Source organism: Rhinoraja longicauda, chromosome 32 (genome assembly GCF_053455715.1).
Source record: "Rhinoraja longicauda isolate Sanriku21f chromosome 32, sRhiLon1.1, whole genome shotgun sequence".
Taxonomy (NCBI): Eukaryota; Metazoa; Chordata; class Chondrichthyes; order Rajiformes; family Arhynchobatidae; genus Rhinoraja; species Rhinoraja longicauda.
This window is the reverse complement of record NC_135984.1, coordinates 16977121-17002697: the sequence shown is the minus strand read 5'-3', so window position 1 is coordinate 17002697 and position 25577 is coordinate 16977121. Positions and strand designations below refer to the sequence as shown.

Below are 25577 nucleotides of genomic sequence, written 5' to 3'. Positions count from 1 at the left end.
TGGAATTCTCTGCCTCAGAAGGCAGTGGAGGCCAATTCTCTGAATGCATTCAAGAGAGAGCTAGATAGAGCTCTTAAGGATAGTGGAGTCAGGGGGTATGGGGAGAAGGCAGGAACAGGGTACTGATTGAGAATGATCAGCCATGATCACATTGAATGGCGGTGCTGGCTCGAAGGGCCGAATGGCCTCCTCCTGTACCTATTGTCTATTGTCTATTCTGTCCAAACCAAAGTAGGAGCTGGTTTTACAACAGTTAAAAAATAACTCTTTGAGATAGTTTGATTGCATTCAGTTAGAATTTTAATGCTTTTTGTCTCAATTCCTTTCAACTAATATTTCAAGTGGTTAAAAATTGTTCCATTTCCTTTAAATTAATAATCAATTGAAATGAAAACAATTTTAATAACAAGTATTAAAAATATACAGCCAGCCAACCAGCAACTAGGGATAAGAGGTTAATGCTTTGATTTGTGTTATTAACCTCCATCAAGCAATTTAATTGGAAAATGTCAGACAAAATGAAAACATAGCCTGAATAGTTGTGAAGAAATGTTCGAAGTTTCAAGCATCTGCTGCATATGTTGCAGAGTTTAAGCTAGTGGTGATGAGTGGATTGGGAATCTTGCAGACAGTGATGAACATAATATGCTGATCTTTACTCTCGAAGCAATAATTAGAACATAGTACAGCACAATAACAGGTCCAAACATGATGCCAGGACCATCTCTATCTATCTGCACATAATCCATATCTTTCCACTCCCAACATATCTATATGCCTATCAAAAAGCCTCTTAAATGCCACTATCGTATCTATTGAAAATAATGAATGCCTACAGCCAATGTACTTTATTGTGGATATGTTATCAATGAACATTAATTTCACTAGCAACTGTTTAAAGCATTTGTTCAATCTTATTTTTTCCGTTAAACGGTGGGCATTCAAAGATTTCTGTCATTGTTCTTATTTTATATTTCACTCAATACTTTATTCTTCTTATTTCTCCATTTGTGGATCATTTTGGTTGCTTATATGTCAAAAAGCAACCTTTGTTTTCTTTCTAATTACATCAGTACATGATGCTCCTAACGTTGCCAAAGAGGCATGTTCTGAACCAGCTCACATGCACAAACCAATCCATTCATGAAAATATTGATTAACTTAGGAGCATAGATGCATGTTAACTGGTAGAAGAATTGGGTAGATGTTGAGAACAATTTCACTCAATCAGTGGCAGTGACTGGAACTCATCACCTGAATGGGTAAAAGAAGTAGAAATCTTCACCTAATTTCATGTACATGGATGAGCACTTGAAGTGCATTACCTGTAGGGCTTTGAACCAGAGAAGTGGGAGTAAACTAAAAGTATGTTTTGGAGCAGCTTGTATACAAGAGATCTCCCCCTACACCATAAACTTCTACGATGATTATCATTAACTCAAGCTACCACTAATCTCCAACTTAAATGTTTTATTGTGCATTACAATTATCGTGTAGTCAATACTAACCATAAAACTATTGCATGTGTGTCTGTGTGATATTTAGCCAGGACCATGTCGTAATATTGTAATTGTCCAGCATATATTTGATCCTTGATGCTTCTCGGCTAAAGAAGGGCTATATTATTATAATTCTACATTCATTAACTTAACATATTCTCCATGAAAATACAGCAGAATTTTGGCCAATTTACTTTGTCAGTAATTTTCACTAACATTGAAATGTGTGATATATAGTTTAATACTTTATGCTTTATCTTCCCTCAGAACTTCCAGAAATTAATATACGGGGTTATACTTTGGTTGCTGGTCAGGAATCCACGCTAACCTGCTTTGGGAGGGGATTGTACGACAAGAATATCTCCTTTACATGGACATGCATCTCTACAAGTATCACTGCACCAACGTTTAAAATTAACAGCAATGGCAGAACAGATGCCACCAGTCATTACAAGATTGTTCCAAGTGTGGAAGACAATGGGACTGTTTGCAGTTGTCAGATTAATCATTTCACTTTTGGACAACCAGTCGTAACTACGATCAAACTAAATATTATGTGTAAGTATCATCTTTAACATTTGACGTGGTATCCGCTGTACTGCTGATCTTTGAATTCTTATTGTATGAACATTATTCTGTTACAACTGATATGTACTGTAGGTATCACAAAATGCTGGAGTAACTCAGTGGGCCAGGCGGCATCTCAGGAGAGAAGGAATGGGTGACGTTTTGGGTCCAGACCCTTCTTCAGAATGATGTCAGGGGAGGGGCGGGACAAAGATAGGATGTAGTAGGAGACAGGAAGACAGAACTGGGAAGGGGGAGGGGAAAGAGAGGGACAGAGGAACTATATGAAGTTGGAGAAGTCAATGTTCATACCGCTGGGGTGTAAACTGCCCAAGCGGAATATAAGATGCTGTTCCTCCAATTTGCGGTGGGCTTCACTATGACAAAGGGGGAGGCCCATGGCAGAAAGGTCAGACTGGGAGTGGGAGGGGGAGTTGAAGTCCCGAGTTCCCCCTCTGTAATATGTACTGTTTATCACCATCGATACAGTGTAACTGAATATCTTCTGTATCTTCTTTAGCTGCTCATTGACCCAGTTCCATGAGTTTTATCAGTTACATTTTCTCTCATTTATATTGTTCTTGGTTTCCTCTATTTTGCCTTTCTCTCTTGTCCTGTTACGCAGACCCAAAGTTTTAATTTACCTTTCTCAAATGCCTTCAATCAATCTGCCCAAAATACTCTCTTCTTACTATGATGATTCTTTCACAGATTTGAATCATTCTCAGATACGTTTGAAGCTTCCTTACAGATATCTCTTGGTAATCCTGTGTGTGTATGTGTGTGTCTCCCCATCTCCACTGAGGCAATCTTTGATGTTGATGCCTCCATTTAAGCAGTTAGCCATCCTATTTTCTTCCCACTCATCAAACCCACTAAAGGCTAATCCTGCTAACCTTCCGTCTCAATCAGAGTTTGTGACACTTACCTGGTGGATCAATATTCATCATCGATCTCCCTTCTAAGTTCATATTCTGTCCTATTCATTTTAGAATTGGACTTTTGCCATCTAAGCCCTCATTGTGCGTGTGTGCATTGATAAAATTATTTCAACTATAACTAATTGTTCCCTCTCCGACCTTCTTGGCCAAGGCTTCACAGAGGTTCTATGTTCCCTTTCACCAAAACTCACTTTCTTCTGTCCTTATCCATCTCCTGCAACACTTCACCCTTTTGCATATCTCCTTGTTTTGTACTTCATATCTCTAAATTAAATTTCTCTTTCTCTACCAACAAATGCTGATTCTTCTCCCCCGGCTTTTGCAAAGAGTGGTATCATCTTCTCGCTATTTTCAATGCCCGTCTTATTTACTTGTCTTAAACTTAGCTCTTTGAGTTCATGGGCCTCTGCCCTGCTTTAACTTTTGTTTTCAATATAAACTCCTCTATTCATGGACACACCAACAATATTCCCTTCTCATGTGTTGGGAGAAACTGCAGATGCTGGTTTAAACCGAAGATAGACACAAAATGCTGGAGTAACTCTGTGGGAGAAGGGTCTTGACCCTACTACTCTCACCGTATGTAGGGGTATCTGTGATCATCTGTGGCAGCCATAGACATCTCATGCAAACCCACACCCACCTGTGTTCCCACAGGTGAAGAAAATCACCTAAGAATTATATTTGTGGCTTCACTCTTCAAACTGTTAGGCATTTGGACCTCCATTTGCCACGTTTTCCAAAACACTTAATCTCTCTACTACCAGCAGTATAACCCTCGAACGATTCTACTTTTCTCTAGTCGTAATGTCGAAGAATCTCAACTTTAATCGTGCAAAGGGTTCATTGAGCTCCCTTTTCTTCTACGCATCAATCCCTCGCGCTCCATGGACAAGAACAAGCTTAGCTTTTTGTTACGTATCCGTTTCTTTCCAACTTGGTTTCAGTGGCAGTCCGAGCTAGACTGACGTCCCTTGAGAATGATTAGCTCTCAGAAGCGCAAAGTTTGATTGTGAATAGCTGTTCTATGTGTACTTGCACGTTAATTCTTTTCACATTGCTTTAATCTACAATGAAATGTATGTTATCTTTACCGTTAGATGGACCACAAAATCTATTAATAACATACAGGTTGAAAGCAGTGGATACTTATCGACCGATCAATGATAGCATCATCTTTGTTGCTGCTGATTCATTCCTGGGACTGAATTGTCGTGTCGATAGTAATCCGGTCTCCACTGTTTTCTGGACAAAGGCCACGGAGAATCATAATGTAACGTTGCAAACTGGAGGCGGGTTCAACAGTTCAAAAGAATGGACACGTTTCCAGAGTAAAGATGAAGGAATGTATTGGTGCATGGCAAACAACGGCTACGGCTGGAGAAACAGAAGTATCTCGATAACCATAAAGCAGAAAGGTAAATAGACATGTAATTATACATGTGCATAGGTAATGATGTTCATTGAGGTAGAATTATTCTTCGCAAATAAGACCTCAGCTTAATTAGTTCACTTTCTTATTTCTTGATCTTAGTGATTGATCAATTGTAATATTTTATTTATTTTACAAATCATATATAGTAAAGGCTATTTAGTGCTGTCATTTTAAAACGCTTTGATTTTGTAGTGTTTTTCCATTGTAGATAAAGAAAATGTAAACATTAGAGTGCTGCAGTTTTGTTAATTAATGGCACTGTATCTCTTCTGGAATTGAAAGAAATATGTACCCTGCTGTCAAATAAAGTAAAACGATTGCAGCAGTTTAAAAAAAAAACTTTTTCTGTCTCTCAGAGCTGAAACATTACATTTTAGTTGACATCTTGAATTTTCTTTCACAGATTATCCTTTTCTTTATGCTCTGGTTCCCGTAATTACTGCCATCATTTTGGCAATAATATATTTTTGCCTGATCTGCAAGAGGCAACGGAAAGGTAAAACTTAAAATAAATTGTTGGTTGTAGGTGTTAACCTTCAATCAACAACAATAGCCAGCTGGAAAATAATGTGGTTTTAAATCAATCGTGTTATTACACAATCCTTTTTGATATACAGTGTGTTGATGTTGGGTTATTTTCATGGCCAGGCCTCTCTTTGGTTAAATAAGTGTTACATTTCAAGTTCGAGGATCATTAAAAATCTTGTTCAATATTTTCCAGCAATGCCCTGATCTCAAAAGTGAATTTAGTTTAGTTTAGAGATACAGTATGGAAACAGACCCTTTAGCCCATCGAGAAAGCACTGGACAATGATCACCCTTACACTAGTTCGATGTTATCCCACTTTCGCATCCTACACACTGGGGGGATATTACAGAGGCCAGTTAACCTACATTTTTGGAATGTGGGAAGAAACCAGAGTACCAGGAGAAAACTCATGCGGTCACAGGAAGAATGAACAAACTCCATACACATAGCACCCTTAGTCAGGATTGAAGCCGGATCTCTGGTGCAGCAAGGCAGTAATTATATTACTGTGCCCCTGTGCCGCCCTCATTGAAAAAAGTATTGTTTATTAATTAATTGAATAATATCAAAATTGGCAAGCCATTTTCAAAATTGGAATCAGGAACTACATTACAAAACATGTAAAAAAATATGTCGATTTGGCCACATAATGGAATCCTTCTGTTTTGCATTCTAGAGTAATTGATATTTTTTTTCTACAATTTCTACAATTGCGAGTCTTTCAAATTTATTGACCATTATAATAGAAAAGGAAATGATCTTGAACTTGTTTGATCTACTGAAGTTAGGGTGGAAGTTTGTAGAGGAAATTAGTTTCTGGAAAAATTGCAGCATGAATTCTCCACAAAGCCACCAGGACGTGGAATTGTTCATGAAGAGACTTGAAAGGAAAAGCCCGTTTATTTTAGTTAACTCTGCAAAGGTTAAAAGGATGAAAGGGCAAGTTGAATTATGAGAGACTGACTTAACATTTCACAAGGGGAGCAACAAGAAAGTTTTGAAATGAAATTTGTTGAGAGTAAATTTACAAACAAAAAAGTTTGCTGTTCTCTGTTTGCTGTTAACAGTTTATGATGACTTTGAAAATAATTTAGTTGTTTAAAAAAAAAGAGGCCTTTAAATACATCAGAGTGAGACTGGATAATGTGGAGTCAATTTGATTTTATTGGATTGATTGGATTTGATTGGACTTTTTCATGTAGTATTATATGATTCTCGATTTTAGGCTAAGTGACAGCTTATAAATCGATATGTGAAATTGAAGCTTGAATGCCATCAATGCCATTTGGAATATTTTTCCTGCTGTGAATCTTATCACTGGCATTTCTTTATTGTCACTGCTTTGCTATTTCTTTTCATTTGCTTCATTTAAGGCTAAAGTGCACCATCCCCCATGCATTTCCTGTTCAAGAGTGCATTGGAATCACCCTAAAAAAAAATCTCATGACAGTGGAATGCCTTGCAGTACATTTCTAGTGCAATGTACAGGCCTTTGTTAACCAAAGCGTGATGTGTTCTGACCACTACTTCTCCATATTTCTCATCACCCAGACCTTTACATCATGAATGTACAGTATTATTTCACCACAACAATGGAGCTGTATCAACACCTGCAAATCTAAACATGCAGATTTCTGAAAAATTGAAATGCTGCATTACAAAACCAGGCCAAGTTTAGAGGAAATTGGGTTCAAAATACATCAACCTTGATGTTGGAAGGACTCTATCGATGCTAATCCATTCTGGGCACTGTGCAAGATAGAATATTTAGCATATGTATTTTGGGAATTTTATTCATAGCTCCAAGTTTAAGTTGGATCTGGATAGAGTGGATTGGAGAGGATGTTTCCACTTGAGGGAGAGTCTAGGACCAGAGATCATAGCCTCAGAATTAAAGGATGTTCCTTTAGGAAGTAGATGAGGAGGAATTTCTTTCATCGGAGCCTGGTGAATCTGTGGAATTTATTCTCACAGAGGGTGATGGAGGCCAGGTCAGTGGATATTTTTAAGGCAGAGATAGATAGATTCTTGATTTGTACGGGTGTCAGGAGTTATTGGAAGAAGGCAAGAGATGGGGGTAGGAGGAGAGGATCAGCCATGATTGAATGGCAGAATGGCCTAATCTGCTGCTTTCACTTATGAACATGCACTGCTGATCCAGTTGCTGTGTTTTCTTTTTAAAATTTACATTATCTTGCACACTCCTACCAAAAGGGAATATAAACTGAGTTTAACAAATGCCTTCAGAGAAGATCTCCTGCCATTGTATTGCCCTTCCTCTAGTATTCTGCATTGAAATCAAAGCAGGTTTACTTTCCAATCTTTGATAAGATGTTCCAGATTTTTGGCTGTTCACGTTTCTCCCTGAAAATTGTACGGTTTCCTGACTCTGGGTTTCATCTTTGCATTCCTCATTGGATGAGTTTCCTAATTCTACACTAAGATTTAGTAAAAACCTCTATTCTTTGTCAATGACCTTATCCATTCCACCCTTTACGGCTTGTTGAATTGCTTATTTGGAGGGCAGATTGACTAACAGCCAGTGGATGGCTACAACAGGTTCAGACACTATTCAAATGCAAAAGTAGAAAATTGCACTGAAGTGGCAAAAAATGGGAGTTAATGTATCAGCTTCACATATACTGAATATTGGCCAGAATCATCTTGGTTGGTTTGGGGAAGATCTCATGCTAAACTGCCCATTTTGCACTGAAAAAACAAGACGCATTTCTACACCAATAATTATGATACTCAGTGAAAATCAATTATTTAAAAAATAGCTGTATCAAAATCCCACATGTTTTTAGGTCCTAAATGTTAAATCAAAGAAAATTAGGTAACAATTAAAAAATGAATAAAACAATTTACAAATATCTGTTATTCATTTGAATTTTAAAACATCTTAATTTATGATTAAAGTAATTCTCCTAATTCAGATTTTGGCTTTTCATCCCTCACTATTAGTCACTCAAGCAAATAAATCGGATTTTAATCACAGAAAATTGACATTGGTCCTCTGATACAAAATTTCTTCCAACTTAAAGAGGTTAAATGGTAAAATGGTGTAATAGGCAGGATCTGAAAAGTTCTAGTGTTCTACGCTCCAAGTTGTTCTTGTCAAAGAACTGTGGAAATATAAAGTGGACGGTACAATAGCAGCCTTCATGCATGCAATCATGTTTCAGCTTGCTTGCAGCAAACTATTACAAGAAGCCAGAGGAAAAAGGAAGTTTGCAAAGATTGGAAGGGACAGTGGCTTTACACTTGCAGTTCTTATGCTTGGCCTGGTTTGGATCTACAGTTGTACAATGTGGTTAACTGCAGCATTTAAGTGAGAGCAGTGTGTGGTATGCAGCTGGATGTGTCTTTTGTTTTGCTCTGGTGACCGCAGTAAAAATTAGTAGTTCGCTACAAATTTTAATAATTTTATCTCAACTACAAATAAAATATCATAACATTTTGGAAAGTGTTTGGAGTGAGATATACAAGCAGAGAAGTCCCTTGCTTACAATGTGCAAGCTATTTTTTAAAACAAATTAATTTGGGTTAATATTTTTTACTTAAAAAATTAAATGGTGCTTGGCCTTTTTACAAATCAATATGTCAATGTGCTACCTATTATCACAGATAAGTATCAAGCTTTGTGACAAAAAAATAATTGATAAGCTTAATAATTCTCATAAGAATTATTAAAATTATTCAAAGAAGGTCTAAAATAAATCAGGATGGATTAAAAGTAAACAGGATATAACCTTTTCCAAATTTTGAGAAGAATCTTTTTGAGAGGTTCTTGTTACAGCCCATCGCAAGTTACTACAAATTTGATTTAACGTAAGAAGGCTACTGGAACAGTGCTCTTCGTATTTTCATTCTTTGAAAATAAGATACATTTACCATGTGCAATGCCACAATTTATCACTTACATTATTCTCTGAGATGGTGAATTTATACCTGTAACCTTTGAGGCCAATTATTAATTATTATTTTATGAATTATTTTGCAGAGGTCAATGTTGAATTCAACATCCTAGTGGAGTAAATTAAAAAAAGTTATTGATATTTTGCTAATGGTCAGATCCTCCCTTTTCTCCCGAAACTCACAGGAATAAGATCACTTTAACAACACAGATTTTGGGTACTTGGCATTGTTTTTCTTATAGAAATGTGGATAGTAAATGTTTACAAATACCTTCACTGTAACGTCGTTCAAAGTTAGGTCATCTCTTCTCATGTGGTTCCAATGCGTGTGATCAGGAGGAGTTAATATTGGAGAGTAATTAAAAAAATATCCTGAACCGTATTTCTCTTTCATTGAAATGTCATCATGACTTGGTAGAACCATCCTGATTTTAGTCAATTAGCTCTGCACGAATGAAAATTAAATCTGAGAGTTTTCCAGTCGATATGATAAGTTCCATGCCTTAATGAGCTGAACTATTCAGGGTGATATCTTTAAAGATTAAAAGGAACATATTTGGAGATGCCCCGTGAAAAAGAATATTAAAAATTGTCATGTGAACTTAATATAATAATTCCATCATTGTTGAAATTCAAACAGACGGTAGATTCTTGTTAGTATCGACATATTACATGTGTAGAATTGTAGCATGTGCCAAAATAATTCACTGTGGAGTTGCATACATGACAAATAAAGCAGCATTCTGATTATCGATATCTGTGCCTTCAGATATACATAGAATTGAGAAACCCTAGCTCACCCACAAAGAACATTATAAATAAAAAAATGTTAAAATTAGACTCCACTAGGATCTTAAGATAAAGCACATATAACTGTAAAATAAATAGTCCATACTATGAGGTGACAGTAGTGGTAAATGGTAGAGTAGTTGCACTATCCTTTTTTTTGTTACTGTATCGACCTGATATGTTATCGAAATATAACAAAATGGGGTTGGATTATGTGGAAAGGCTGGTCTTTGAGTATTAAACCTGAACAAAACCAGTGATTGACACTGGAGAAACAAGGACATGCAGTTGCTGGTTTACAAATAAAAGTGCTGGAGTAACTCAGCGGGTCAGGCAGCATCTCTGGAGAACATGGGTAGGTAACAATTCGGTTCGGGGCACTTCCTCAGATTAAAGAAGGGTCCCAACTAAAAATGTCAGCTATCCATGATCTCAGGTTGAAGAAGTGCCCGACCTGAAACATCACCTATCCATGTTCTCCAGAGATGCTGTCTGGCCTGCTACGTTACTCCAGCTCTTCGTATCTTTTTCAGTGACCTATACTGTTGCACACTGCCCCTCATTTTATTCCATGGAAACAAATGTGAGCAGGTTGAGTCTTACCAGCAGCAACATTTTTTGCTTTAATTTACTACTAATGAGCAAAGGCGAATATCTTGAGCATGAAAGAAAGTTAATTGAGCATGAAAGAAAAATAAGAAAAAAGTGAAGAGCAATAATTCTTTACTTTGGAAACTTCACTGCTGACCAGCAATCAAATGAAGTAAACCAGCAGCCACATAACTTGAGCTTGGCTGATGACACCGAAAAGACAGATTTGCATGCGTTTATTTCAATATGTTCCAATTGATACTTGGCCGAGTCAGCCTCAATGGAAATAAACACTTGCTTCCCTTGATGGTGTAGGCAAATGTCTTTTTATTTTTGTTTTCAGGGGATTTTTTATAATATCCCTTATTTTAGCAAATTTTGGCGTTCTACTGAATATCTTTTCCTTTTATCCTCGACCAAATAATTTCCAATTCATTAACCTGAATAATCTTGTATTTGGGAGTGCTATCAACACATAAGCATATTTATCTGAACATATCTAACAGGTGCATTCCGTCTTAACCATGGATTCTATGTTAGCTTTTATTTCCAAACATAACCTCAACATCTCATACATTATTTTGGTGTTGTAAACTTTAATTTGTATTATCTATATTTTTCTAATTGATGGCCACACTTAAATCCTTGGTTACTTGTTTTATTTAGTCATTTCCTAACTTATTTGCGGTCCCTCTGATATTTTAAGTCTGTTTAAAGCTTCCATAATTCTCCATGCCTCAAGTTATTACTTAGTTATCCAATTGAAATGTGTAGGAAGGAACTGCAGATGCTGGTTTACACCAAAGATATACACAAAATGCTGGAGTAACTCAGCGGGACAGGCATCATTTCTGCAGAGGAATGGGTGACGTTTCATCAAAACTTCACCCATTCCTTCTCTCCAGAGATGCTGCCTGAGTTACTCCAGCATTTTGTGTCCAATTGTAACTCTCAGATAACCTCACTCACCAATCGTTGAGTTCTCTTTGCTTTTCAACTTAACCCTGAATCAGCTATGTTCCCTTCTGATTGAACATTACCGATTATCAGATGCCCCTTCTCTTGTTCTTCATTTGTTGTTGCAGATGCTGTAACTGTATCAGTTTTGCTGTGTCCTATATCAGCATATATGTAGGATTAGTTATTATAATACAATAATGGTAGGTCCTATTTGTCGAAAAAATTTAAAGTCTTATAGAGTCATGCAGCATGGAAACAGATCCTTCGGCCCAACTTGCCCATTCCAACCAAGATGCCCCATCTTCACAAGTCCCAACTGCCCACGTTTGGCCCTCTAAACCTTTCCTAACCATGTACCTGTTTGCTCTGCGTTCTGTACAGCATTTCACTATCATTGACAACATAGGTGTTATTGGATGAAAGTCTTGGTTTGTCTTAAGCATTTCTGTGAGTTACTCCAGCACTTTGTGTCCTTTTGTGTAAACCAACATCTGCAATCTCTTGTTTTTACACAGAGAATTCTGTTGGAGTTGACTTGGAAGAACCCAAGATACAGTAGAAAGGCAGATGTGGGAAGCAGAAGGCAGCTGAGTGACTGTCAATACAACCGATAGTCAACAAAGTTGCTTGGGTGGAATACTTGTTCTAGTTCTAGTTAGGTACAGAAGATGGTAGAAACATTACTCACTCGCTGAGGAATCACCTCTGCTTGTTGGACTAATCGCTTACTGATATTGTGAAGTGCCTTTCAAAATTTTCCCCTACAATGAATAATCGTACAATTTCCTGGCAGTGCACCAAAATAGTAATATCTTGTCAAACAGCCTTCTGGTGCACGAAAGCATATACAATTATGCATTATCATGTTCTGTTTGAAATTATACTTACTTTAATTAATCTCTTTAAAAGAAGAACATAAAATTACTGTAGCTGTTTGCTGCATAATCTATGCAACAGGTTTTTGACACTCCCAAGTTTGGGTGCAGCAGTTTTGTCAGAGAATTGGGCACAGTGTTATGGTTCTTAAAATGTTAATTAAATGAAAGCTCCTGAATTCGCTGAGCTCTATCATATCATATCATATATATACAGCCGGAAACCGGCCTTTTCGGCCCACCAAGTCCGTGCCGCCCAGTGATCCCCGTACATTAACACTATCTTACACCCACTAGGGACAATTTTTACATTTACCCAGCCAATTAACCTACATACCTGTACGTCTTTGGAGTGTTATTCTAGTTACAATCAAAGCATGAAAGATGGCCGGACAAGTCCCGAGGGAAAAGTACTTTCAAATTAATTCTTTTTTGAATAAATCTTATCTATTTCTTCATAATTTTTTATTAACTTTATGGGTGCAGTCGACCATCATATTATGGCGAGTCCGAAACTTGCTAGTTGTAGACGAAGTTTATTGCAGCCGCAATACACGAATACAGAATCAAAACAACAAGTTACAGGACAACCAATATAAACTTACTGTCTTCCTTGAAGACTTCGCCGAACTGGCTAAATCGGGCGCCAAACGCGCACCTGACATCGCTGGCCAATCAGCGATGTCGTTTGCTGGACCAATCCTCATGGTCGCGTTCCCACGTGACCTCGCTGGCCAATCCGAGGGTTCGACGACCTGGACCATTCTCTATGGTCGCTACATGACCCCCCCCAGAACCCGAGGTGCGGAACCTAGCAGGGAGCCGGATTTCGCGACCATAACGAGTACGGAGAGGGACAGCCTGAACCACAGGAGCCGGAGGTTCCGGACTTGGTGGAACAGCCGGAACGGGAGGTTCTGGAGGAACTACCGGAACGGGGGGTCCTGGAGGAACTGCCGAAACGGGGGGTCCTAGGGGAACTGCCGAAACTGGAGGTCCCGGAGGAACTGTCGGAATGGGGGTTTGTGGACTGGGCGGAACTAACGGAGGTCGGCCTCTTCTAGGGGTTTGACCGACCAGGACTGGTTGATCTGGGTCCAAATGGGCAGGTTTGAGCCGGGACACCGAGACGAGTTCACTCTTGCCGCCCATGTCTAAGGTGAAAGTAGCCGTTCCCTTACGTAAAACCCGAAACGGCCCTTGATAGACCCTCTGCAACGGGGCGCGATGGGCATCTTTACGCAAAAAAACAAACTCACAGTCCTTCAGGGAAGACGGTTCATGTACCATGGGACACCCATGACGTGAAGTCGGCACTGGAGCCAGGGAGCCCACCCGTTCCCGGAGAGCTGCTAACGCTGATGGGACTGTAGGGAGCAGGGCTGAAGTGTCCGGAAACAGATCTCCAGGTACTCGAAGGGTCGAGCCATATACCAGCTCTGCGGACGACGCACCGAGATCTGGCTTAGGAGCCGTCCGGATGCCCAACAGAACCCAAGCGAGTTGGTCTACCCAGTCTGGGCCTTCAAGCCTTGCACAGAGGGATGCCTTAAGTTGGCGGTGGAACCTTTCTACGAGTCCATTTGCCTGGGGGTGATATGCAGTTGTGGGTTGCAATTTGGACCCGTACAGTTCCGCCAGCGCGGCCCAGAGGGACGAAGTGAACTGTGGTCCTCTGTCAGTTGTAATAACTGCCGGGACCCCGAAACGAGCTACCCAGTGAAGGGCCAAAGTCCTAGCACAAGACGCTGATGAGATATCACACAATGGGAAAGCCTCTGGCCACCGGGTGAACCGATCCACCACCGTGAGGAGGTGGGTGTAGCCCCGGGAGGAAGGCAAAGGCCCGACCAAATCCACGTGGATGTGGAAAAAACGAAAAGCCGGGACTTCGAAATCCTGTACGGGGGGCTGGACGTGGCGCTGGACCTTAGCGGTCTGACAGGGCACGCAGGAACGTGCCCATCCCGCTACCTGTTTCCGCAGGCCATGCCAGACAAACCTCGCTGCCACCAAGGCAGAGGTGGAGCGGATGGACGGGTGTGCCAGCCCATGAATAGCATCGAAAACCCGGCGCTGAAGGGAGGGCGGTACTACCGGCCTGGGGCGAGGAAGAGAAACATCGCACCAGACTTTCGTGCCCTCCGACCCACAAGCTACCTGGGCCAACTTCAATCCCGAAGTGGTGGACTGGTACGTCGAAACGGTATCCGCCAGGAGCTGTGCCTCCGCGAGCTCCTGGGGATCCACTTCGCAGTCCACCGCCGAAATAGGGGGAAAAGCAGGTCTAGACAGGGCGTCAGCAACGGCATTCAGTTTACCCGCGATATGACGGACATCTGTGGTAAATTCTGAGATAGCAGTCAGGTGCCGCTGCTGGCGGGCCGACCATGGGTCAGACAATTTCAAAAAAGCAAATGTTAATGGCTTGTGGTCCGTAAATGCCACAAATGGGCGGCCCTCGAGGAAATACCTGAAATGACGGACAGCTAAATGGAGAGCTAGAAGCTCTCGGTCAAATGCGCTATATTTCAGCTCGGCCGAATTTAGTTGCCGGCTGAAAAACGCTAAAGGCTGCCAACGGCCACCAACCTGCTGCTCCAGAACCCCGCCCACCGCCACGTCAGAGGCGTCAACCGTCAGGGCCGTGGGGGCGGAGGGGCTCGGATGGACCAGCATGGTGGCGTCTGCCAAGGCTGCCTTAGCTGCCGTAAAAGCCGACTCTGCGGCCGGGGACCACAACAACTCTACCGGATTACCTGCAAGGCATTGGAAAAGTGGGCGCAGGACTCGCGCCGCTGCCGGAACGAATCTATGGTAGAAATTAACCATGCCTACGAACTCCTGCAGCCCTTTTACTGTGGTAGGCCTGGGGAAAGCCCGGATAGCCTCCACCTTCTCTGGCAAAGGGACAGCGCCGGCAGAGGTAATTCTGTGACCTAGAAAATCGAGAGCAGGCAGGCCGAATTGACATTTGGAGGGTTGAATAATGAGCCCGTGGTCTTGGAGCCGCTGGAACACGGTCCGCAAATGGGCCTGGTGTTCTTGCACTGAGGGGCTGGCTACCAGGATGTCGTCTAAATAAATAAACACAAAGGGTAAACCCCTGCCCACGCGGTCCATCAGTCGCTGGAAAGCCTGTGCCGCGTTCTTTAAACCGAAAGGCATACGCAACCATTCAAACAACCCGAACGGAGTAATAGTTGCAGTTTTTTGTATGTCCTCCGGTCGCACCGGAATCTGATGGTATCCTCGCACCAAATCGATTTTGGAAAACACCACCGCTCCTTCCAGTCCAGATGAAAAGTCCTGTAGGTGCGGTATGGGGTAGCGATCAGCCGTGGTGACAGCATTGAGACGCCGATAATCGCCACATGGCCTCCACCCCCCAGATGCCTTGGAGACCATGTGTAACGGCGAGGCCCACGGGCTGTCAGACTGACGAACAATTCCCATTTCCTCCATCTTCCTGAACTCCGCCCGTGCCACCACCAGTTTGTCTGGCGGTAGTCTCCTGGCCCGAGCGAAAACGGGAGGGCCTTCAGTGCGGATGTGATGGACTACACCGTGCTTAGCTGAAGGTGCGTCAAAACGTTGGACGAGCAGCTCTGGGAACTCTGCCAGAATCGCAGCATACGAGTCGGGGGCCGCGACGACGGCCTGGACAGTAGGGCTGGGCGAGGAGGCGATTGCCGGAGCGACGTGCTCGTCTTCAGCAGCGGGTCGGAGGTCGTTACCGCGGACATCAGGAACCAGTGAAAAAGCCCAGAGAAAATCTGCGCCCAGGATCGCTTGTTTGACGTCGGCTATGATGAATGGCCATTCGTACGTGCGGAGGCCTAAAGCAAGGGACATCTTCCGTGTGCCGAAAGTGCGAATTGGGCTGCCGTTAACCGCGATGAGGGTGGGACCTGTCTTACCCAATCTGGTTTCGAGGTCGGTCGGCGGCACTATGCTGACGATGGCTCCGGTGTCTACCAAAAATTCTGTGTCCGTGAATCGATCATGGACATAGAGGCGCCGGTTCTGGCCAATCGTAACTGCCCCTATGTACGATCGGCCGAGGCATTTCCCGCGAAGGTACAAGGCAAACGACAGTTGCGGGATTCGTTACCCCATCGTAGGTGATAATAGCACCAGCCGCGCTTGTGCGGATCTTTTTGGCGGGCTTTCGGGGAATTGGCGGGAGACGTGGCGCCATCTTTCCGTCGCTGTGGCGTGGTCACCGATGTCGAGACTTTGTTGATGGAATCACTGGCCTTGTTTTTTCCCGCTATGAGCGCGTCCGCTTTCGCTGCATATGCTTCGGGGTCCTTAAAAGAACAATCCGTAAGCAGCTGTCGGACATCCTCGGGAAGTTTCTCGCGGAATGCCTGTTCAAACATCGGGCAATCCGTATGCTCACCGGCTAGCACCATCATTTCAGCCATGCGGACGGAAGGCAGTTGGTCTCCAAGCTCCGGTAGGTGCAGAAGTTTTGCCGCACCACCATGCTTATTTAACCCGAAGGTTCGCAGTAATGCCTTCTTCATGGTTTCGTATTTGTCTTCCGCAGGTGAAGTTATGATAAACCGCATCATGCGCTTGGTTGTGTCCGGCGATAGAGCGCTGACGAGGTAGAAGTACTTCGTGGAATCGTCCGACACCTTCTTTATGTGGAATTGAGCCTCGGCGTGGATAAACCAAGCTTGCGGTGCGTACGTCCAAAATAACGGAAGATGAACGCCTGCCGCGCCTGACTCCGGTGTGCCCTGCTCGGTCATCGTCAACGAGGCGTCGGGTTCCTGCTCAGTTGGTGATCGTCCAGATCACGTTCGGGGTCACCAATATGGCGAGTCCGAAACTTGCTAGTTGTAGACGAAGTTTATTGCAGCCGCAATACACGAATACAGAATCAAAACAACAAGTTACAGGACAACCAATATAAACTTACTGTCTTCCTTGAAGACTTCGCCGAACTGGCTAAATCGGGCGCCAAACGCGCACCTGACATCGCTGGCCAATCAGCGATGTCGTTTGCTGGACCAATCCTCATGGTTGCGTTCCCACGTGACCTCGCTGGCCAATCCGAGGGTTCGACGACCTGGACCATTCTCTATGGTCGCTACAATATCCTTGTTTCACTTCTCTCTTAAACCAGACTCAGCTATGCTGAGGCATAGGGGTTGTTTTTGTGACAATTCAGCTGTGCAAGTGTTTCTCCATGTTTGCTGAACCCATGTGATGCTGCACATCTACATATTCAGTCAAACAGAGACGACACATGAATTTGAGTCAGTTAAGACAGTGTCTCCAGCAATGAGTCAAGAGGCCTGCAATTCATTCTCTTGGCCTGGGCATCATGAACGGATACTTTATGATACCAGAAAGCCATTATCAAGCACAAGCATCTAGCAGGATAGCAGTGAAGACTATTTTTAGAAGCATGGTTATATTATTGTGATCTAAAGCTACCTTTAGTAGGAATTGTAACAAACTGATGCTCTATTGACAAAATGCATTCTGGTAATAAAAAGAACGTTAAAAAAACTATGGAAAAGATGGACTGTAAATCCACGGCGGCACGGTGGCGCAGCGGTAGAGTTGCTGCCTTACAGCGAATGCAGCGCTGGAGACTCAGGTTGGACCCTGACTACGGGCGCCGTCTGTATGGAGTTTGTACGTTCTCCCCGTGACCTGCGTGGGTTTTCTCCGAGATCTTCAGTTTCCTCCCACACTCCAAAGACGTATAGGTATGTAGGTTAATTGGCTGGGCAAATGTAAAAAATCGTCCCTAGTGTGTGTAGGATAGTGTTAATGTGCGGGGATCGCTGGGCGGCGCAGACGCGGTGGGCTGAAGGGCCTGTTTCCGCGCTGTATCTCTAAATCTAGAATCTAAATCTAGAATCTAAATCTAAATCTAAAATATAATGACTATGGCTATAAGTGACAAAGACAAAGTGCATTTGAACCTAACATTTGTATAGTGGCACTTAATAATTTAAAATATAGGTCTGGTTGAATATTTTTTCAGTTTGCTGACTTCATTTTTGTTTTAGTGATTGTTTCCAATATTCAGCCTTGCTGCAGGAGCACCTGTGTTGGAAATTATACTTTAAAACTGTGGCAAATGGCTTTCGATGCACACTAAGATAAAGCCTTTGTTTTGGATCTGAATAACCTAAAGCAGAAAACTTTCTACATTGAAAAGCTCTAATGTGTGAATAAAGTTGGAGCTAAGCTATGTCATTCAAATGTTATAATCTGGTTATAGGAGTAATCCAAAAGCTTATTGGATACAGAGTTTAGTCCTGAAGGCCATTGAGATAAAAGTTTAGGTTTTTTTTGTCATCTGGGCACAGTGAAAAGCTTTTGTTGCCTGCTAACCAGTCAGCGGAAAGACAATACGTGATTCCAATTGAACCATCCACAGTGTTATCCAAAAGGTACACCTCAGTTATATAATTGGACAGATAATTGGACTGCAGAAGTACCATGGCAGTTTTGTGGAACACCCCTAAATTGCCCTTTGTGACGTACAAGATCATTATTGATTTATAATGCCCAACAAAGTCCATTTGCAGAATATACAGACAAATACACTCGATGCACAAGAAGACCAAGGTGCAAGCTTTTTATTCAAGGGTTTCTCGAGGAATTCCTCTCTGGAGTTCACTGCAGATATCATTACAGCCCAGAGAGCAGTCAATCACATGGCACAGTCGTTGGTAGTGCTCAATGCACAGTATTGGTAGTGAAGTTGTGGTAGTGGTAGTGGTCAAGCAACTTATATTGTCCATGATCAATAATATACACACTTCATCCTGAGATGTGAATCTGTGTAACTTTATCGGAATGAAATCTGGATTTCACAAGTTTTAACCTGAGGAGAGAGTGAGAAAACTAGTACCGAATCCATTGAAACTGTGTGGAAGCTGCAGGTTGACATTGCCTTTCATGTTGAACATCTCTAGAGTAGGATGCAAGCCCACAGCCTTCTGACTCACAGTGTTACCAAACCATGGTGATACTTTCTACCAAGGGAACAAAAAGCGAATGCTAATGATACCTCAGGAGTGACTGATCTTATAATCACAACTGACAAGCTATGTGTTGAAATTAGCATTCGATTGTCAAATACATGTTATATTTCCCTTTCTCCAGGTCCAGTAGATGCAACCACTAAGCTGAGGTAAGAACTTTCATTTAATTTTAACATTATGTGAAAACATTTGATTAATATATTTATAATATTGTACAATTTGTTCAATGATTTCACATTCCACCAGATCACTCAAGTACTAATTTATATCATTCCCAGAACCCCAAATTCTACTGAAATGCAGTAAATGACAAGTTGTTGCTAATGGTGTCAGAAAATTACTGCATGATTTAACATATCCCAGAAGTAAAAGCTGGTGTGTAACAACAGAAACCAGTGTAGCGGTCTGTGGAAAGCTTCAAACTTTGTCCATGTTTATTCTCCTCGTCTGATTCTTATGTTCGTTATCCACAGAAAAAATGAGAAAATGTAATTGAAGCCCCTCAAAGGGAACAATGCCCCTGGCCTATCCAAAAAATGTGACAATGAGATGGGTGTTTCCCAGTGGGTAATAGAATTAATGCTTTCAATTTGAACTAGAGGAAGAACTAAAGACACTGTAAAGGCATTAATTGCACTAACAAAAAGCTGGATGCTCAGAATATTTCACTTTCACCTTCACCAGTCTCCATATGCAGCTCTGCGTACATTGCTGAGGTGTCCAGCAGCTTTCTTCCAACCATCTTACTACACTTTAATCCCTGAGAATATTTCCCACCTGAGAGTCCAAGCATTTTGCGTCTTTCAGGCTTTGTGTAATTTTCCATTATCTCAACCCCTGTTTTACCAGAGCCCAAAATACCCAAGATGAACCATGATTAAAAAAATGTCACAACTGCTAACACTGTTAGCTACACTAACTGATAATGACTGTAAACTGTGCCTGGTCAAGGTTTTTGTTGGACGCTCAGTAATTCCCCTCGAACATTCAGTCAGCTCGCCAGCAACTTGTAGCTTTTTTTTTCATTACTAAATTTAACAACAATGATTTGTTCAAATGATGGGATTTAATACCTTCAAGAGAGGAAAATCCTTATGCCCCATTCCCATTAATTAATGTTATTCTTCAATGGTTTTACGTTGAACACCATTTACTCATTCAGAAATAGGTGACATAACCATGGTAAGTGCTATGGATGTCATTGAATACTTGTTAAAAAGATGATGAATTACTCTGTATGGAAAGAACGTCTGGACAAAGGTAACAGACTGTGCATTATGGCATTGGCTGGTAACATCGTTCCAGCCATAAAGCAATACAAGGTTGTGGTAATTATGCAAGTTATCAAAATGTCTCTTTATTACCATTGACTGTCACTTTATTACCAATCTCATATATAATGTCACTAGACCATAGAAGAATGAAATTGTATTCTCTTTTAAAATTCTTTCTACCATGTATTGATTTTGTCTTTTTTATTTCTATCTGTTCAAGTCCTGAAAACATGCACAGGTGTGCAAACTGCAACAAGGAGTTAGGTATGTGCATTATATGCAACTGTGTTTAGTTTAGTTTTGAGATACAGCGTGGAAACAGGCCCTTAGGCCGCCGAGTCTGTGCAGACCAATGATCACCTGTACACAAGTTCTATCCTACACACGAGGGACAATTTACAGAATTGTATCAGACAGAGTACACTACCTATTCAATGTAAATTGTGGAAAGTTCAACTGTACATGTGAGACCAAAAGAGCATTGAACTAAAATTTAATCAGTGGGTTAACACTTCTTCAGCACTTCTAAAGGATACAACTTTATTTGGACCAGTATCTCAGAGTCCAAGCGTTTGGCGTCTTTCAGGCTTTGTGTAATTTTCCATTAACTCAACCCCCATTCCCAGCCTTCCTGCTGATGTCCTCAAAACCATCCCACCTCAATACTGATCATCAGCCCAGAGCCTCAACTCCTGCCCCATCCTAGCTCCACCACCCACCTAAAACAACCGCCTGGCAAATAATATGGAACAGGTCATAAATTAATGCAAAATTTGGCATTGGTAGATAACATAATACAAGCATTAAACTGATGGAAGCTAATGGTTATTATGCAAGTTACTAAGCAAAACAGTAGAGAATGGAAGGACATAGATTATGTGCAGGTGGATAAGAGATGGTCTGCCATCGTGTTCTGCACAGACATCATGGGCCGCAGGGCCTGTTCTTGTTCTGTTCTGTGATCTATGTGGTAAGTGTACCATGCTTGAGACAATGTGGGTGACTTTTGACATTTGGCTGTTCGACATTTCAATACAGGGGTTTTCCTCAAAACATTTCTCGACTTGTGATTGGAATTTATTTCTCTGATCAGTCAACAGCCTTGTATCAGGCAGTTTACAGATTGGTAAAAGGCAAATAAGGTGGGCCTTGGTCTTATACCTCCTGGCAATACTTATCTTCCTGAGAGGCTGGTGTACAACAACTAGTAAGGTTAACTCTGAGGGTCCTTCAGGAATATGGGGTTCTCTTCAATTTGGTCCAGAGTCATGTGTACCCACTGCAGGACAATGGAATTCTTACTTGCTGCAGCTTAACATTTCCATTAATGCAATAATTCATGGGTCCATATATCATAATCCAGGAGACTCCAGTACAAGATGCTGTGCAATCTTCAGGAGATTTTCTTACAGCAAAGGGTAGATCAGAAACTGTGGTATGATTCAGGTGGATGATTGACCACATTAACTCCACATTGAGGCACATTAACTCTGCCTTCCTCCCCACTGCGACTATCCGGTCCTCAGAATATTTCCACCATTTTTGTCAAATTAATTCATTGCCACAGATGGCTGTGGAGACCGTCTTTGGGTATTTTTAAACTGGAGATTGACTAGTATGGATGTCAAAGGTTATGGGGAAAAGGCAGGAGAATGAGGTTGAAGGAAAGATAGATCAGCCATGATTGAATGGCAGAGTAGACTCGATGGGCTGAACGGCCTAATACTGCTCCTATGACTTATGAACCATTTTCAGTTTCATACAAAGTAGCTCACACTATCGGCAGCGATTAAAACTAAGCTAAATCATTGAAAGTGAATATGTATGGTGACTGGGGCCAGTGGTTAAAGTCATAATTCGCTATCACTGTAGTTTGCTGAAAGAGATTGGCAAACATGTGCAAAGGCAGGTAACAAATTGATCAAAATGATACCTTGTTAGATGAGGTGGCGAAATCACAATGGGACCTCCATCCATTGAAGGTGAGGAAACAGGCACAAAATGCTGGACAGGCAGCATCTCTGGGGAGAAGGAATGGGTGACGTCTCGGGTCGAGACCCTTCTTCACAGTCTGAAGAAGGGTCTCGACCCGAAACGTCACCCATTCCTTCTCTCCAGAGTTGCTGCCTGTCAAGCTGAGTTACTCCAGCATTTTGTGTCTATCTTCAATTTAAACCAGCATCTGCAGTTCTTTCCTACACAAAGGTGAGGAGACCTTCCAGTCACACGGTGAAGTGACAATGGGGGTGGGGGGAGGGGACGAGGGGATGATATGAATGTGAATGGAAGGAATTGAGCTGCAGTGCAATAATTTGTAGGAATAAAAGTCATTGAACTCACATGTTTGGCCAAGATCAGTTAAATCACCAGTTCATTTAGCATCGCCAGGCTCCAACAAAGCTCCATACAACATCAGCCTCATCTAACAGCACTAGAGCCTAACCTTCAATTGACCCACATGCATTACCATTACACCAGTCCTCACACTCAGATATCACAGCTTGTGCACATTGCTAGCATTTCAACCATGGGAAGCACATATATTGGGCACCATTCACTAACTTACTTCCTTCGTGTTTAAAGGTCAGGAGATGCAAAACAAGTACGAGCATCACCACACAGCAAGTATGAGCATCACCACACAGCAAGCCACCAAGGCAGTTGCTGCTTATGGTGTTAGGCTTGAGGTAATTCTCCACCGTAGAGTCAGTAATCTTCCATGGCACAGTGATGCAGTTGGAAGAGCTGCTGCCTCACAGCACCAGACACCTGGGTTTAATTCTGACCTTGGTTGCTGAAAGTGTGGAGTTTCCACGTTCTCCCTAGAAGCATGTAGGTTTCTTCCGGGTGATCCGGTTTCCTCCCACACCCCAGAGACGAGCAGGTTTGTAGGTTAGGTGGCTTCTGTAAATTGCCCCAAATGTTTAAAGTGCGAGTAAGTAAGAGAGCGGAATAAGCTAGAACTAGTGTGAACGGGATAGTAATAATCAGCCTGGACTCGGTGGGCCAAAGGGCCTGTTTGTATGCTGCATCCCTAAAGCTAAAACGGAATTAAAAACCATCCACGCTGTGGGCACTGGGGAGAACTGCAGAGGAGTACTTGAACAGGTATGGAGAAGATAGGTATTAAGCAAATGCACAAGTTCCTTGATATTTGGTTTTTTTCACAGTGGGAGGATACATAAATGTGGTCCACTGTGTGGCCTGAAATATAGTCATAGCGTCATATAGCATGGAAACAACCCTTTGGCCCTACTTGCCCGTGCCAACTGAAGTGCCCCAGCCACACTCGTCCCACCTGCCTGCATTTGACCCATATACCTCTAAACCTTTCCTATCCATGATTTAAATGGAGGAATTAAAAGTAACATTAGCAAATTTGCAGATGACACAAAGCTGAGTGGCAGTATGAACTGTGAAGAGGATGCTATGAGGATGCAGGGTGACTTGGATAGGTTGGGTGAGTGGGCAGATGCAGTATAATGTGGGTAAATGTGAGGTTATCCACTTTGGCGGCAAGAACAAGAAGGCAGATTATTATCTGAATGGTGTCAGGAAAAGGGGAAGTGCAACGTGACCTGGGTGTCCTTGTACATCAGTCACAGAAAGTAAGCATGCAGGTACAGCAGGCAGTGAAGAAAGCTAATGGCATGTTGGCCTTCATAATGAGAGGATTTGAGAAAAGAAGAGCGGAGGTCCTTCAGCAGTTGTATAGGGCCCTGGTGAGACCACACCTGGAGTATTGAGTGCAGTTTTGTTCTCCTAATTTGAGGAAGGACATTCTTGCTATTGAGGGAGTGCAGTGTAGGTTCACGAGGTTAATTCCCAGGATGGCGGGACTGTCATATGATGAAAGAATGGAGCGACTGAGCTTGTATGCATTTGGAATTTAGAAGGTTGAGAGGGGATCTTATAGAAACATAAGATTATTAAGGGATTGGACACGCTAGATGCAGGAAACGTGTTCCCGATGTTGGGGGAGTCCAGAACCAGGGCCACAGTTTAAGGATAAGGGGTAGGCCATTTAGAACTGAGATGAAGAAAAACCTTTTCGCCCAGAGAGTTGTGAATTTATGGAATTTTCTGCCTCAGAAGGCAGTGGAGGCTGACTCACTGGATGCATTCAAAAGAGAGTTAGATAGAGCTCCTAGGGCTCGCTGAATCAAGGGACGTGGAGAAAAGGCAGGAATGGGGTACTGATTGTGGATGATCAGCCATGATCACATTGAATGGCGGTGCTGGCTCGAAGGGCCGAATGGCCTACCCCTGCATCTATTCTCTATGTATCCATGTATGGCTCTTAAATGTTGTTATTGGATCTGCCTCAACGACCTTCTCTGGCAGCTTGTTCCATTTACTCACCAGCCTCTGTGGGATAACATTGCCCCTCAGATTCCTATTAAAAGGCCTGTCCCACTTAGGCGATTTTAAGGCGACTGCCGGCGACTAGGCTGCCGGCGACTAGGCTGTCGCCGACAGTTCGCAGGGGTGTCGCTGGCATGATGGGAGGAGTCTTCCAAAAATCGTAGTGGATCTCGGCGCGTCGCTGAGAAATCATCCGGTTTGAAATTTCGCTGGCTTGTCGCCAGGCATCGTTGCTTATTGCGGGCGCTGTCGCATGCTGTCCCCAGGTTTGATAGGTTCTCTTAGATGCATTTAGAAGCACATAATATTAAAATAAGTAAAGTCTTTTCAAAATACCATAAAATGCTTGTGTTTAACCAATTTATTTACCGTCAGGACATTTGACAGGTAGATTGGAGGGGACAGTTTGACGGTCAGATAACCGTGGGAATTTTCGCGATGTTTTTGGCCTCAGCCATTACATTTAAAGTGGAAACCAGATATGCATCTCCCTTACATTTTCAAAGAATGCCCACACACTTTTCACAAATATCCACTGAACCACTTAAAAAAAAATTTTTTTTTAATACAGCTATTAGTAAACTGGAAGTAAATCCAGTTTATTCCTTGTTACAGTGATGCTTGGTTTTTAAGTAACCCATACAAGGTGTTATAGTTCAAAACTCTCAGGTACTTACCGACTTGTCAGTGATTTCAGCGAAAATCAGGACGCCAGAGAAGCATTGACAGCGTGGGAATTGTTGCGATGTTTCAGAAGACGGTGTAATCTCGACCTGACTCAGCATTGTCGTGGTCGTTGTCGTCGGGTAAAAG

At 42.2% G+C, this 25577-nt stretch overlaps 1 protein-coding gene across 1 annotated transcript in view; it reads left to right on the top strand.

The window, feature by feature from the left end:
- LOC144608599 (sialic acid-binding Ig-like lectin 13) overlaps positions 1-25577 on the top strand; it is a 34363-nt gene that overhangs the window by 2121 nt on the left and 6665 nt on the right. The window contains exons 3-7 of the mRNA XM_078426554.1: positions 1767-2057; positions 4108-4425; positions 4846-4938; positions 19247-19274; positions 20620-20663. Coding sequence (XP_078282680.1) covers positions 1767-2057; positions 4108-4425; positions 4846-4938; positions 19247-19274; positions 20620-20663 — 774 coding nt within the window. The remainder of the gene's footprint in view (positions 1-1766; positions 2058-4107; positions 4426-4845; positions 4939-19246; positions 19275-20619; positions 20664-25577) is intronic.